This window comes from Apteryx mantelli, chromosome 30 (assembly GCF_036417845.1).
Source record: "Apteryx mantelli isolate bAptMan1 chromosome 30, bAptMan1.hap1, whole genome shotgun sequence".
NCBI classification, from domain to species: Eukaryota; Metazoa; Chordata; class Aves; order Apterygiformes; family Apterygidae; genus Apteryx; species Apteryx mantelli.
Genome location: NC_090007.1, coordinates 5,694,430 through 5,709,501, shown reverse-complemented (window position 1 = coordinate 5,709,501; position 15,072 = coordinate 5,694,430). Strand labels below are relative to the sequence as shown.

The 15,072-nt window shown below is 52.5% G+C and overlaps 2 protein-coding genes across 2 annotated transcripts; both read right to left on the bottom strand.

The window, feature by feature from the left end:
- Window positions 1-960: 960 nt before the first annotated feature.
- Window positions 961-6,206, bottom strand: AMH (anti-Mullerian hormone). The gene is made up of 5 exons (XM_067312768.1): window positions 5,343-6,206; window positions 3,786-3,964; window positions 2,958-3,081; window positions 2,537-2,720; window positions 961-2,094 (listed from the first exon to the last, which is right to left on the bottom strand). Exons 1-5 carry the CDS (start codon window positions 5,944-5,946, stop codon window positions 1,179-1,181), a joined length of 2,007 nt encoding a protein of 668 aa, XP_067168869.1. The 5' UTR covers window positions 5,947-6,206; the 3' UTR covers window positions 961-1,178.
- Window positions 6,207-8,384: 2,178 nt separating this feature from the next.
- SF3A2 (splicing factor 3a subunit 2) lies at window positions 8,385-15,052 on the bottom strand. Its single transcript, XM_067312893.1, has 9 exons — window positions 14,970-15,052; window positions 13,035-13,205; window positions 12,467-12,538; window positions 12,086-12,132; window positions 11,639-11,748; window positions 10,955-11,004; window positions 10,486-10,626; window positions 9,911-9,979; window positions 8,385-8,867 (listed from the first exon to the last, which is right to left on the bottom strand). The coding sequence occupies exons 2-9, from the start codon at window positions 13,158-13,160 to the stop codon at window positions 8,535-8,537; spliced, it is 948 nt and encodes a 315-aa protein (XP_067168994.1). The 5' UTR covers window positions 13,161-13,205; window positions 14,970-15,052; the 3' UTR covers window positions 8,385-8,534.
- Between the last annotated feature and the right edge of the window lie 20 nt (window positions 15,053-15,072).

Sequence of the window (15,072 nt, the reverse complement as noted above, 5' to 3'; positions counted from 1 at the left end):
GGTCCTGGTTATATTTGTGTGTTTTCACAGGAGCTCACCTGAAGTTCAGGCCGCCAGTGGTGCCAGAAGGCCCCGTGTGGGCTGCGTGGCTGGGGACAACGCGTGGCGGCCTCCAGCCGTGCCTGCATCGGCCTCGCAGCCAGCGAGGGGACGGCGCAAAGCCGAAGAGCCGTTCCCTGCGCTCGGGGGCTGCACTTTGCTGCACGCATGCGGGAGGAGAGCCAGGAAGCTGGCGGGGACATCGCACCCTTTTGGGGGGATGCCGGGCCCTATGTCCGCCCCAGGCAGGTCACACTAGGTGCTGGGGTGGAGAGGGCAGCACCGATTTTTCTGAGAAGAGGGAGGATCTTTGGTTTTGTTCCTGTTACCACGTCCAGCAGGAAGAAGAGCTGCTGCAGGGACCAGGCTGGGCAGTCGCAGTGGCTGCGCAGGGCAGCCCCAGGCACAGGGCACCGCCGCTTGCTTAGCTGGGAAGACGATCTGGGTGCAGCTGGGCTCTTTGGGGCTGGCACCAGCGGGGGGACGCTGGACGAGGGACGCAGAACAGGTGCCCTGGCAGCCACCGGGCCCGGGGAGGTGACAGACACTGCCAACGAGGGCAGCGGGGGCCGCAGTTTGTGTCCTATTTATGGCGTGAGCAGCGACAAAGCTGGGCCGGGCTTTGTCTGTGCATGCAGGGGGGATTTTGCTGCTTGTCTTGCTCTTCAGAGCGTTTAGAGCAATGTGGACAGCATGGGCTGGACTCAGAAACAGCCCAAGCATGCTGCAAGCAAAGGGGTATTAGAGGAAGCAACAACTGTCCTCCCCAGGGAGCTACAGAAACAGAAGGCAACGGATAAATAGTCATGGTCATAACTGGATCAGCCAGGTTTTTCCCTGCCTGTGACAGCCCTGAACCTCCTGAATCCAGCCCAAGCCACACAGCAGCTTGGGCCTCCTGGTGCATCGGACATACCCGGCCTCATGAAAGGGAGCCGGGAAACAGCAGGCTGCAAATCAGCTCTCCAAGGACCAGCAAGGCTAAAAACAAACCCAGAACCAGAGCAACACTAAAGCCGAACCACGGAGAAAAGGCAGGCAGACGCCACGCACCTCAGCAAGGAGGCTCAGCTCCGAGCTGCAAGGGCAAAGCAGGAGCAGAGCGAGGCTAGGGAGAGCCGGGATGTGGCCAGGAGCCTCTATCGACAGCCACACTCTTCTGCCACCATGTTGGGGAACTTGCGGACCTCCAGCCCCTCCGTGGAAATGCTGATGATGAGCTGGTCCGAGTAGCGGACGGGCACACAGCAGGGAGCCCGCTGGAGGGGCGAGCCCCGCTCCTGCATGCCCAGCAGCAGCACGGTGTGCGAATAGTAGCTGGGGACGCGGGTGGAGAGGGGCAGCTTGCAGGGGCCCTCGCAGTTGTTGGCCACATACACCGTGGGCATGACGATGAACTTGCGGTCGTGGAGGTCGATGGTCAGCTCCTGCAGGCGGCAGTGGGCCTGGTGCCGCGCGCTGCGGTTCTGCCGCAGGACTTTCCTCCTTTCCTGCCAGCGGGCACGCACCGTCTGCAAAGCCTTCAGCAGCAGCAGCGTGTGCAGCTTCCCGGAGTTGGGGGGCTGCTCACTGGCTTGGCCATCACCCGGCCCCGGCGTGTAGTAGCAGAAGCTCAGGAGATGCTGGAAAAGCCCCATGTTGGCTTGGAAAGAGGGGATGTCCTTCAGCTCTTGAATCACCGCCTGCAGCTTGCCCATCAGCAGCTGCAGCACGGTCCCCTCCGGCTGCCAGCCCCCAAAGTGCTGCTCCAGCACAGCGGTGCTGTCCTGGGGGAAAAGCAGCACCGAGGGCTCCTCCGACTGCACCAGCCGCTCCAGCGCTGCCTTCTCCGACAGGTTGAGCAGCTGGTGAGGGAGGGTCTCCATCATCTGGAAGTCCAGCCAGTGGTGGGAGCTGGGCTGGGTGGGCAGCTCACTGGAGGGGCTCAGGACCTGGCGGATGAACCTGGTCAGGATGTCCAGGAACTGGCTGCTGCCACCGGGTGCTGGGGCTGAAGCATTGGCTTGGCTGGGCGAGGTGGGGGACAGCAGCTCCTTAGTCCCAGTCTGGGGTGGGCTGCAAGGGGAACAGAGAGAGGGTCACAGGGGCCCTTCAGCACCCCAAGAGTGATGGATCTCACCACAGCATCCCCTTCCCACCAGGCCTGCCCCTGATCTTGCTGGTCACGGTCCCCCCTCGGACCCCCCCCAACACACCCCATGCCCTCAGACCCTCGCGCACACTGCCCCGACCCGGTCAGGAAGGCTCCCGGGTCCCAGCATACGTCACTCCCTGTGGGGATCCAAGGCTGCTCAGTGAGGAGCCCAGCCAGTGTCAGATCTTGGGCAGCTCCCAGCCAGGCACCCCAGCCCAGCACCCTCATGGGGTCTGCTCTGCTCCCATGAGACACCCAAGCCTTGGAGTATCCATACTGGCAAGGGAGAAGGGCTGGGACTCTCCTCTCCCTCCTGGCTTTCAGTCCCTGTGTTTTTCTGCGGCTGCGCTGAAGCCCACAGACCTGAGCTGTGGGTATGGAGCCACTTCCACTGCCCCAGCAGCAGAAAGGTAGGAAGAAGGGGCCAAAGCGTCTTCTTCCCTCTGTGACTTTGCCAGCAGGAGCAACACGGGTGTCATCCTGGTGAAGCACTTGTCATCAGAGCCGAAAAGGAGCTGCTGGGTCTCTGCTGAGGGCAGGGGGGCATCTGGCAGGGAGAGAGGTGGTGAGGACAGTGGTCCAGGGCCCCCCACACATGTCCATGCGGCCCCACAGCCCCCATAGGAGCCCACAGCTTTCCCCTCGTTACAGTCAGGCTTGAGATGATGCCAAATGCCCAAGTCAGGGCATAGAGACCATTAACAAAAATGTCCCCTGCTGCCACGGGCTTCCCGCAGTTCCATGTCTCCCACACTTCTGGCTACCTTTGACCATCGTTCCATACCTCCATCACCACGATGCCTAATTGCCAAGGAAACCTCAAAGCTGAGCTGCTCGTCTGTGCGGGTCACAGATGCTACCGAGGCTCCAAGGACCAAGTACTGGGTGTCCCTGGAGAGGCAGAGGCTCTGTACAGAGATGAAAGACACAGAAGCCCCTGAGAACTTGGGTGAGACATCACGGGGGGAGGAAGTAAAGCAAGCCCCTCATTACGGTCCTTCCTGGCTCTGGATCCCCTGGGTCCGACCCAATCCAAGGTACGGACAGTGGCTAACATGACCCAGAAACCCAGCAGTGTGGGGTGCCAGATGTCTTGGTGGCCCTGCAAATGGTCATATCCACTTCCAGGCCATCCTCAAGGCCAACTGGTGGCTTTGCAAGATGTCTGGGAGCCCAGCTGGGAACACAGTAGGCATCCAGGTAGGCATGAGATCAGCCCAAGGGCCCAGCCCTAGACACGCTTCTCCCCTGCTAATGTGTCACTAGAGCTGGCTTTGCCGCTGCTTCCCCAGCCAGGCTGGTGAGCACTGGGGCAGCTGGGAGGGGAGGCAGCAGTGCAGGAAGGGGGGAGCTGCGCGTCCCCCCAGAACGGACCCCCAGCGTGGGCTGTGTCACCCCCCTGGTGCTCTCCCTTGGTCCCTGTCAGCAGCTTGGCCACAGGGTAACAGCACCATCTTCAGGCACAGCTCGGCCCCGCTGGCCCCAGCCGCAGGGTGCTACCTGCAAGAGATGCTGGGACGGGATGGGAAAGGTGCTGGGCCAGGAGTGCCAGGACACCTCCTCTCCCATCTGCCCTGCCGGCACCCCAGGCCAGCTCCGTGCGGCTGCCTACCTGCTCCTGGGACAGCCCTTGGCCCGCTGCCAGCAGCTCCGCTCTCTCCCCGGTGCCTTTCCCCGCTCGGCTGCCCAGGTAGAAGAGCAGCAAGGCGAACCGCAGCTCTCCCAGCGACCGCCCCACGTCCGCCTGGAAAGGCAGCTTGAACTGCAGCTTTGCCTGCGCCTCCCACTTCACTGAAAGGAAAACACAGAGTGGGAAACAACCCCCTTCCCGCACACGGTTCACGTGCCCGACTACCGGAGGCAGCCTGGAAGGGCCAACAACAGACAAGGACACAGCTAAGGAAGGGGTTTCGGGACCAACCACTGTTCCTACACGGCAGTTAACAGCTGGGGATGATAGAAACGGTTCCCCCTCCTCGGCTGGGCAGGTTATTTCACAGCACAGTCACCCACGTCCACAGTTATTTCACTGTCCTCTGAACCAGCTGCCGGGCCAAACGAAGACTCTTGGTGGGAGAGAGTGGGGAGATGTTACAGATATGGGACCTTTTGGTGGCAGAGGAAGGGCAGAGACTGGAAGCCCCGGCTGCTTGCCCTGAGCTGATCAAGTGGAAGGACACTGCAAATTTTCTTCCCCCTTCTCAGGGCAGGACATGGTCAGCAGGGCAGACCCTGCAGCCCCAGCTAGCACGGCACTGCCTCACTCTCAGAATTACTCCGGCAAATTTTTGGAGACAGAAGCCCTCTCGAAATCCCTTCTCCAATTTTAGTTCCTTCAGTGGCTCAGGAAAATCTCAGGCATCGTGGTGCGGCTTGGTTATCAACACCTGCAGTGCCCCAGGGAACACAGGGCAGCGCTCGCCGGATAAGAGCCATATCCTCAGCTGACCAACACCAGCAAGTTTAGCTGAAAATCCAAAACCTACGAGGGGGAGGAAATAATTTCAAGGCCAGAGAAACAACTGTGATCCTCTTGCTAAGCAGGAAGCCAGATTAAAACCAAGGATTGAACCAGGCAGTCCTCCCTCAAGCACATAATTTAAGATTGAAACAGAAGTGATGAGCGTATTTGATCTACCTGTGAGAGCTGAGCTATAAAAAATACGTTCAGGTTCCAGGACTATCAAGCCAGTATTAAGCATAAAATATTGGCACAAGTTTTAGGTTGCTGCAATCAGAAAGGTTTACTCCACAGCGGGACCACTCGGGTCTGCTTGTCGGATTGTCTCCTCTCTTTTCCCCAGCAGATAGAATTGGTACTGGGTCGCATAGGAAATCCAAATGATTAAGGCAGAAAGGGAGAAAGGCTCTTACTTCTGAAAGCAAAATGGGTATAAAAACCACCGATACCATGGTACTTGGGTGTTAATCACAGCCAATGACAAAGCATGTTGTTGCATACATGCTGTCATCACTATTAAAACTGCAGCTGCTTAAAGATATAAATGGAAAGACATTTTATTACACTGGTCGACTAATTTTAAAGTGAAAACCCCACAAATTTCATTTTTTGGCAGCCTAACTTAGGATTATAAAATAACATTTGTCTGCCTGGGCACTGTGCTCAATCCCCAGGAATTTTGCTGTCTTCCATCAGGAAAGCACCTACCTTCCTCCAGATGCAGCACAAGGAACCGATCCTGCCCTGGCTCTGCCAAGTGAGCATGGATGTGTTTGAGGGAGCGGAGAGCAGCATGTGCATCCCCTGCCGGACAGATCCCAAAGGTTTCAAGATAGCTTTCATCCCAGCTGGCACGTCGTCTTAAAAGCTTGATGAAGCTGCTTTCATAGTGGGTGAGAACACCCACGACTTCCAGGTGCCTCGAGGTCATTCCGTCCTGCTCCATTTTCACCCTGCACACTGGACCTTCCAGCCCCCCAAGTGGCCAAGGGTGAAGGCTGGAGTCAGACCAGGTTATGGCCCTATCTTCACTGATCACCTGGAGGCATTTTGCTCCTGGGTCAGTCTTGGAAAAGAGGCGAGTAGCAACAGTCATCTTTGATCTTGCCAATGAGCTGGGTCTCGCTCTTTCGTGTACACTTGCGTTTTCTCTCTTCCTCTCCTCTTCTTCAAGTCCCAGCTCCTTTGAAAGAGGCAGCTCTAGTTCATCAGTAGGGGAAATCCGTTCCCCAACGCTCCCTTTTCTCGGCAGCGCTACAGACGGGAGCAACAGCACCAGGCACTGCAAAAGCACCCTGAGAGCAGGCTTCATGTTCCCACTTCAGCTACTCCAAACTCCGTTGTCCGAGTTGCTCAAATGCATCTCTCAAAACAGTTGTGCGGAAGGGGAGGACTGCATCTCCCTTTTTAAAAAGCAGTGGCCTTGAGTTGACAATGCACAACACACCTCCCTTGAGAAACTCAGAGGCTGTCATGCTATAAAGGAGGGAGGGATGTTTCAAAGAAACTTTTCTGTTCTATTTTTGGGCTTGCATGTAGTATTGGAAACGTAAAAAAATTAAAGCTGTTTCCCTTTCTCGTAGGGACGTATGTCCTTGACTTCAGATGTTTTTTTTAAAGGAGGATGGAAGTCTAGACTTGAGTCTTCATGGGGACTGGCACATACTATTCCCATCAGCAATGAAACACTGGGAGGGAAGAATTAGATAGACTAGGAGGAGTGGGATAAAGACAGATAATGGGAAGAAACTAAGAAGTAAATGCAGAGAAAGTGTTCTCTCTCTCTCTCTCTTCACTGGAAAGCCACCTTGTGCACTTTGCAGTTTAGAAAGGCCGCCTTACAGAGGCTCTTAATACAGCTCTTCCTGAAATCTATGCTGCTCGACATGGCAAAACCACAAGAATACCTAAAAGAGAATCTTAAGGGGTGCAGCAGGAGCCTGATAAGTCTGAATACTTAAGACTCGACTAGATCAGGTCTTAGAAAGTCTTAAACACATGCAAGAATTATAAGGATTCTCCCTCGATTAGATACCAATATTCACTACAGCATTTGGAATTACTAATGCCAACCACCTAATCCACTCCAGGGAAACCTCCTCCCCGCCCAAGACACCTTCTTATTTTGATATTGGAGGGGAGGGGGGAAATGTACCTTCAAAAAAGTTCCAGCACATGGTCAGACCCTTCCCTGGGTTTCCCGGACTCCTGCAGTTGATTAGGGTTCAGGAACTGGCTACAGGACTCCATCCCAGACTCACTGTGCCCCAGAACCAGACAGGGATAAAGGGGAACAAACCAAAGGGCTGGTGAACACGGACCTCTCTTCTAAAGGAGCTAGAATAAAAGATATGAACCTGACAAAAATGAAATTCACACAGCTCGATTCAGACATCGGATCAGTTCAGCTTAAGAAAAAACGCTTAATACTGCACTAAAGCCAGTGAGAGCTGGAAATCCTCTGCCTGGCTCTTGTCTCTTCATGGCTCTGGCTGGGATCCGTATCAGGTCAGCCGAAGAGGCAAAGGTTTTGATTCTTCCCACCAAAGAACAGGCACGTAACTGAAGTGCTCTAGCAGGCACGGCCTCCCTAGGTATGTAGAGCGAGCCTGGGGTCAGCCAGCTCAGCCTCCAGCAACGCGCCCTCCTCGTCACCCATCAAGTGCCCTAGTATCCTGCACTAACTGAAATGCGCCACTTAAATGAGATGAATCCCAGAAAGGACACAGAGGAGAAATCTCAGGACTTTTTCTACTTTTTAATGGGAACCAAAAGATTGCTTGAAAGAAACATTTAGTATAAAAAAAACACACAGAGGGCTAAAAGCTTGCCAAAACTAATCTAGCAGTGGGAGGATATATACAATAAAAATCATATGTAACAACAGCAGGTGCTTCGTAAGCAAACAGACAATGAATGAATTATAGCAACAAACTAAGATTTTAATATAACTGCAGTTTCAGTAAAGTCTTTTGACTAAACATTTCCAGAATCTCTGCCATCGTCAAAGATGATGACAGCGCCAACAAATTATTAAAAACTTTGTTTGTGAACCCATGCTTGGCATAAACAGTCTGAGCACCGGGAAGGAGCTAGACAGCTGTACAGCAGAGAAGGATGATTATCTTTTTAGAATTGTCAATTAAATCTTGTCTGGCACTTTTCAAGGACTCTTGAGATCCAGTCCAAACTAATTCCTCAGTAGAGATGCCTCTACGCTTTTAGCTGGCAACAAATGAGCTGCGATAGTGCTCTGACACTGGGAGAACAAGAGGTTTCTGGTGCCGCACAACCAATGCATTTCTGATTCACTGTAACTCAGCACAGATACAGAGAAAACTGCATTTAGAAACTTCTACTTGCCTTACGTTCTGTCCACCAACATGATTACTGGTGCTACAGTATTAAAATAAAGTATAATCCTTTTAGGTGCTTCTATGAAGAGTCTCCCAATCACTGAATGAACTGCTTGACAGAGAACATAGTTGAATATCAACTAACTGGCTGGTTATTTATGGGATACACATCAAGCAATCTAAGCTGGAGAAACATGTTGAGCTAACACAATTGAATTGTTAATATAGTTACCTTAGTTAGAAGTAGGTGAAGTGCCTAGAGATTTCCAGTCCTTTTCCTCCTGTTTGGATAATTTCCGACATATAACCAGACTGAAAACGTTTTTATATATTTAAAGGCTAAAGGAAGCGAACACACAGCAACATTTTTAACCAAGACACAGGAAGACAGAGAAAGCGAAGCTGAAAACTTTTTAATGAACCTACAGGATTTAGTCAAAATCACAGGCATATAAAACAGAAAAATTTATCCAAATCAGTTCTGACGTGCATATAAAAAGATACGAGCCAAAGGAGTCCAGGGGGACTGAGTCCAGGAGGGGCTTCAGTTGGAGGGAGGTGGAGGGGGGATAGTGCCCGGCCCCTCGGTGGGGAGAGGTGGTCTCATCATGGGTGGCAGAGGAGCAGGGGGAGGTACACCGGGTGCTGGTGGCAGCTGAGGTGGTACTGGCGGTGGTGGCACTGGTCCAGAGGGAGGCATAGGTGGCAGAGTCATGCCTCCTGGAGGAGGAGGCGGCATGGAGTCTGGCAGAGGTGGCCTTGGGGGCAAGCCATTCATCAGCGGAGGTGGAGGTGGCCGCTTCACAGTTGGGGGCCCTGGAGGGAGGTTTGGGGGAGCTGGGGGCTTCTCCATTTTGAAGTGGAATTGGAGGAAGAACTGGGTGGGGAGAAACAAAGAGAAGGGAACAATTGCAGCTCGGGACAACTCTGGAGCAACACAAAACGCAGCTGCTCTGCCCTTTCTCCCTCTGCCTCAAGGAACAAAGCTCGGTTCTTTCCTCAACCATCACCTTCACAGATCACAGCTGGCTTCCTACCCTGACAGCACTCAGGACTTTCACCAGTCTTGTCTGGTATTTTAACTCCTCTGAAACTTGTTCTAAGTGCTAAGCTATCGGTGATGGGGACAGCATCTCCTACCTATGCACTGGTGCCCTGTCCCCACATATGATACCTAGTGGGTACATACATGCCACGAGCTCATCACAGACAGCTGTGTGCAGAACACACGCAGTGAGGAGCCCATACAGTGGGTGCAGTGTGTATTTCTGCCCTGTCCTGCTGCTGCTGACAGCAAATTTCATTCAGAAGATTCTGCCTCCCAACCTAAATTCTCACAAAGATCAGATACAGGAAGATTCCTCAAGTCAACTGTGCCTTATTTAAAAAACAAACAAAAACAAACACAAAACCTGAAGTGCTTGGACCTAGCTTCACTGCCAAAAGACTGAAATTCCTTCTTTATGTTCCACATAGGAATTTAATTCTGCAGCAGCTGTACAAGCTTTGCCTTAAACACTGCACTTCAAAATCCACCCCATCCCGAGAGATACTTAAGGGGCAAGGAGGTCTTGAAAGTTATGTTTCAGTGATCTAGTCAAATCTCGGTCTCCTTGCTGAGACTATGAGTAAGGAGGACATCTCAAACAACATGCAGAAATTGCTCAGCAGGTTAACGCTGTCTCCATTCAACACCAGGAGCCAAAGAAACTCATTTCACCTATCTCAAAAGGAGTCATTACGCGGGTACACTGAAAGAGTCGAGATTTTAGCATCAAAGCCAGTGACATACAGATGTGTATTCTTCCTGCACTGCCTTTTCCCCCAAGATGCTCTGCCCCTCCTGCACTCTCTTCTACCCCTAAGACTTCCCCTGCGTTCTCTTCTACCCCAGGAAAGAAGGTGCAACACTCCAGCTACCTGTTTGGTTTCCCTGTTCCAATGGGTCCAAAACTTTCCTTCTGCTTTGTCGATTTCTCTGCTGGGCACCTGCAACAAAAAAGAATAAAGAGCTATTATTAGCACCGCCAGATTAGCTCAGTGGCCCTTTTTAGCACCAGAGCCTGCAAGATAAGCACAGTTATTCCAGGCCTTTGTGAGATGTGCTAGTCTCGGATGTTATTAGATAGAGATGGGGGCAGGAAAGAATTAAGTTACTTTCCTATCGGTCAAGGACAAGTGTGCTGGCAAAAAACCCTCTCAACATCTGCACAAAGGCTGAGGAGCAAAGCCCAGAAGGCTCCTTTCTGTGCCAGACACTGAGAATTCAACGGCTCCCCAGAGCTCAGTACGTAGCCTAGTTTTCATGCCAGAGTCCTCCACCAATTCTCATTGGGGTTTAATGACTTCCAGTCATCTCTTCTTGACCCCCCTTTCCACTCTATTAACCCCACAAAGCCTAGAACAGAACAAGTCTGTACTGCTGTTCACTGGGAATTAATGTCTTGGAGAATGTAGGAGAACTCTCCCCGTAATCAGTTAATCTCAAATCTTACCTTGAAAGCTATGGTTTCATAGGGCTCTGCTGCCATCAAAAGGTATTGCCAGCGTCTATCAGGGGGCTCAATCCTTTGCTCATATGCTGACATGAACCGATGCCGAGGCATGATACTTTCCGCAATCTCCGGATAATCAATCTGTCGGAGTGTTATTGCAACATTAAGAAGAACATCCCCTTCTCAGTCCCCCTTCCTACAAAACAAACCCTCAAGCTACGAAGAAAGTCAAGAGATCAGCTCCACAAGGAGAACTTAATGCTGCCAAAGGAACCGGCTTGACACGTACGATCACGGATTCTTCCATTTACTGGACACAATTATCAGCAGCAGCAGAGGACTAGTGAGGAGAGGCCTTTTTATTTATTTATTTTTAATGAATGCTGGAAAGAACCACTTTTACTTGGATAACTCTTGGATAGCTCTTTTACTTGGATAACAGACACCAAGAATTTAACAGTGCCCTTACCTGGAAAAGAAGGCTCTGCTGGCCCGTTTCTGGATCTCTCTGTTTAGTCACTGCAAAGATAATAGGAAAACTCAGTACCACACCTAACAGGGTAGAAATAATATTGCTCTGACCCTAGGAAATACACAGAGCTCCTTGCAACAAAACATTGTGAGAGTTTTTTCGTTTATCAAATAAAATGCTACATTGTCTTTAACCAAAGCTACTACGGGTCACTACTGAAATTCAGCTGCTGCAGGGCAAAGACACTGATACACTGTGCATTGCAAAACAAAGCCGGGAGATGGACTGAAGGCCAAAGCAAAACAATGGGGAGTTGAGGGGAAAAAATGGAGCTAGACACCCAGTGAGTGATTTGTGAGCATCAGGGAAAGATGGTACAGCACAACAAAAAAGGGAGGAGAGACTGAAGCAATGTCATCCTCTCCTGTCTCACTATTATAGTAAGAGCTGAACAACTGAGACGCACTTATCTCTTATTAAAATGTTCTCACTCAACTGTCAGCTCTAAAGAGATGTTCCATGGGTAATTTAAACAATAAAGGACATCAGGAGATAAGTCCATATCTTATTCATGGCCAGATCTGCTAAAAAGACTAATCAATAATTCATACGCACAGCACTGCACTTCTAGCAAGCTCCGCCAGGCATTAGGTATCTGCCATGACAGACACCCCGACATACCTTTATAACCTGGTCGTCCAATTTTCACAAATTTTTTCACTTCCACTTTGACTTTTTCTGGTGCAGGCTGGGCAGGAGCTTCCTTAGCTTCCTTGGCAGCTCGACGGGCCCTGAAATCATGAGAGAAGGGTGCTTAGACACACTCCTGATTTAAATAGACTCATGCAGTTTGCTTTTAAAGCTCTTTCTCCCTCCTCCTTCAGAAATATCATAACTGGCTTTGAACTTCAGCTTGAAACGAAGCTTGGCAACACCATTGTTTGGAGCAGATCTAGTCCGTACCTGCTCACCAGTGCCATGCTGTTCACTTCAAAACAAATACAGTCAAAAGATACTCAGGCACAGTGTCCTGCTACATAACGGAGTTCAACATTTATAGATGAACACAATCATAATTTTGAAGTGTCTAAGTAATGGAGAATAAAGCTACAATGGAGAATGACTTACAAATTAGTTTGATGCTTTTTCCCCTGGGTATGTGCTAAGTAACTTCCCTGAAATGAAAGCAAGATAAAGTTAAATGAAGACAAGACTGTTTTTAAACTGGAAGATACTTGTCACAGATGAGAGGCTATGTTACATGTTGAGAGGTAAAAAGCACTCTAAACCACAAGGATATTTTAACCCTTAGCAGAGAGGAATCTTACTCAAAAATTGCAGATTGCTCACAACCGCTGAGCAGTCATTAACTGTTGCGCTTAACACATACAAATCACTGCCCATCACCATCTCCTCAGCAATCAGTCATTACACAGGCCCCAGACTGTTGCATGTGAAGCCAATATTATTCTAAAATATTTGTTCCCACGGAGATCAAGACAGACTCACCTCATTGTTGTGCAGCGTTAGGCAAAGCTTGCATTCATAAGAACCCAAGTGATTTTTCATAAAATAAGGGTCCTAGGAAGAGAATTTTTAAAAAGTTACAGGCAAAATACATGGCAAAACAACAGAGTAATCAAAATACATAATGCAGAATTTTTGCTGCACTGGAAGAACTGAGCTCCTGGATTTAAATTATTAGCATAACATTGTTCTAGGAATATAAAAAGAGAGACAAACAATAGCAATTTTGTTAATTGGTAACAGCATACCCAACTGCTGTGAAGAATCAGCAAAACATGAACCAGTCCTGAGAAGCCCCAAAATAACATAATAGTAACTACTTGAACACACAAGCGTTGGCATCTCTCTGTTCAGCCCTTTCACAAATGTTTCTCCTGCAACTCCCACATTAAAAGAAACAGAAGTATTTCATTCAGATCCACAACTCCCCACCATATCTCTCATGCTCCAAACTGTTTCATCCAGGCAGAGCTCTGAACTTATCCACAGTTCATAGGACTGAAGCGACATGTCCTTTCGTTCCTATATACACAGAGCGGTCAATGCTCACCTTGTTGATGTCAATCGTTTCCAAAGCTAGCTGTCGAAGTCTCTCCCTGCGGTCTCGGTTACTTTCGGAAGCAGAGGCTACGCCTCCGCTTCCAGTTTTACCTCCAGGACGATGCTGAAAATCCATGATGGGGACTTCTGTACTTCAACTAGTTAAGAAGAATGGAAAGGTCTGGAAAAACGAAGAATAGCAACATGAGTGATAATTAATGCTCTTCCTAACCTGGACTTCACATTCCTATTTAGACCCATCAGTAGTAACAGGAGACAAGTACAATAAAAGCATTCGCTAAGAGCTCACCACAAAACAATTTCAAATTCAGTAGGTCTTGTGCCATTGATTCAACAAGTTGAGTAGAACTAAAATGATCTAAAACCTACATAGGCCACCAGAGACCTTCCAACCTCCTCAGTGCCTTCTTCAGCAAAAGGAGAGATGGATTCCTCCCTCCAAAAACTCAGCTGGGCTCCAGCAAGGCCCTGTAGCTTCACTAGCAACACACACCTGCACGAGCTGCACTAGGCGCCCCCATTCCCTCCATCTCAAGGACGAACAGCCCTGGAGCTCCATCAAGGGTCCAAGCCCCTCTCCACCATCAAGGCTCAGAGCTGCCCCGCTCCCCCGACACCCACCAGCATGGCCCCAGAGCCTCTTCCACTGAGCCCCCAAAACCTCAGCAGAGGTTTGGCCAGAGCCCCCCCACCCACCGCAACCCCTCAGCAAGGCCATGGCCTCAGCAGCTCTCCCCAACCCCTGGTAAGGTCCCAGAGCTGCCCCGTCCCCTGAGCAGAGGTCAAAGGCCCCTCGCACACACCCCAGCCCCACAGCAAAGGTCAAAGACCCCCCTCCCCAAATCCCCCATCCCCTGAGCAGAGCTCAAAGCCTCTCTCCCCCCACGCACATGCACACACACCCGTCCCCTCAACACGGCTCAAGCTCCCACGCTGCCAGCCCTCTCAGCAAGGGTCAAAGCCCCCCACACACTCTCCATCCCCCCAGCAAGGGTCAAGGACCCCCCCCCGGCCCCTCAGCACGGCTCTAATCCCCCTACACGCCTCCCCCAGCCCCTCAGCACGGCTCTAATCCCCCTACACACCTCCCCCAGCCCCTCAGCACGGCTCTGACCCCCCACACGCCTCCCCCAGCCCCTCAGCACGGCTCTGACCCCCCACACGCCTCCCCCGGCCCCTCAGTATGGCTCTGAACCCCCATGCGCCTCCCCCGGCCCCTCAGCACGGCTCTGACCCCCCCACACGCCTCCCCCGGCCCCTCAGCACGGCTCTGACCCCCCCCACACGCCTCCCCCGGCCCCTCAGTATGGCTCTGAACCCCCACGCGCCTCCCCCGGCCCCTCAGCACGGCTCTGACCCTCCCACACGCCTCCCCCGGCCCCTCAGCACGGCTCTGACCTCCCCACACGCCTCCCCCAGCTACTCAACACGGTTCTGACCCCCCCGCGCGCCTCCCCTGGCACCTCAGCACGGCTCTGACCCCCCCACACACCTCCCCCGGCCCCTCAGCACAGCTCTGACCCCCCACACGCCTCCCCCAGCTACTCAACACGGTTCTGACCCCCCCGCGCGCCTCCCCCGGCCCCTCAGCACGGCTCTGACCCCCCACACACCTCCCCCAGCTACTCAACACGGTTCTGACCCCCCCGCGCGCCTCCCCTGGCACCTCAGCACGGCTCTGACCCCCCCGCGCGCCTCCCCTGGCACCTCAGCACGGCTCTGACCCCCCCGCGCGCCTCCCCCAGCTACTCAACACGGTTCTGACCCCCCCGCGCGCCTCCCCCAAGGCCCCCGAGCGCCCCGCTGCCCCCAGCCCCACAGCGGCAGCCGGGCCCCAGCCCCTCCCTCCCCCCAAGGCCCAGCTCTCCGCGGCGCCCCCACCCCTCCGCGCGGCCCCCCCCCCCCGCCGCAGCCCGGCCCGTACCAGCCCGCGCCCCGCGCCCCGCTCCGCGCATGCGCGCTGCCCCCGGCCCGGTGGGCGCCTTCCGGCGCGGCGCGAGCGCTTCCGGGGCGGGGCGGGAGCGGTT

Coding starts and splice junctions, on each gene's coding strand:
- AMH (XM_067312768.1), bottom strand. CDS start 5,946: ATGAAGCCTGCTCTCAGGGTGCTTTTGCAGTGCCTGGTGCTGTTGCTC. Junction 3,082..3,785: donor AAGGGCTGTCCCAGGAGCAG/GTAGGCAGCCGC, acceptor ATCTCTGTACAG/AGCCTCTGCCTCTCCAGGGA. Junction 2,721..2,957: donor TAGGCATCGTGGTGATGGAG/GTATGGAACGAT, acceptor TCTCCCTGCCAG/ATGCCCCCCTGCCCTCAGCA.
- SF3A2 (XM_067312893.1), bottom strand. CDS start 13,160: ATGGATTTTCAGCATCGTCCTGGAGGTAAAACTGGAAGCGGAGGCGTA. Junction 11,749..12,085: donor AAAAAGCATCAAACTAATTT/GTAAGTCATTCT, acceptor TCATGATTTCAG/GGCCCGTCGAGCTGCCAAGG. Junction 8,868..9,910: donor GGAACAGGGAAACCAAACAG/GTAGCTGGAGTG, acceptor CTCCCCACCCAG/TTCTTCCTCCAATTCCACTT.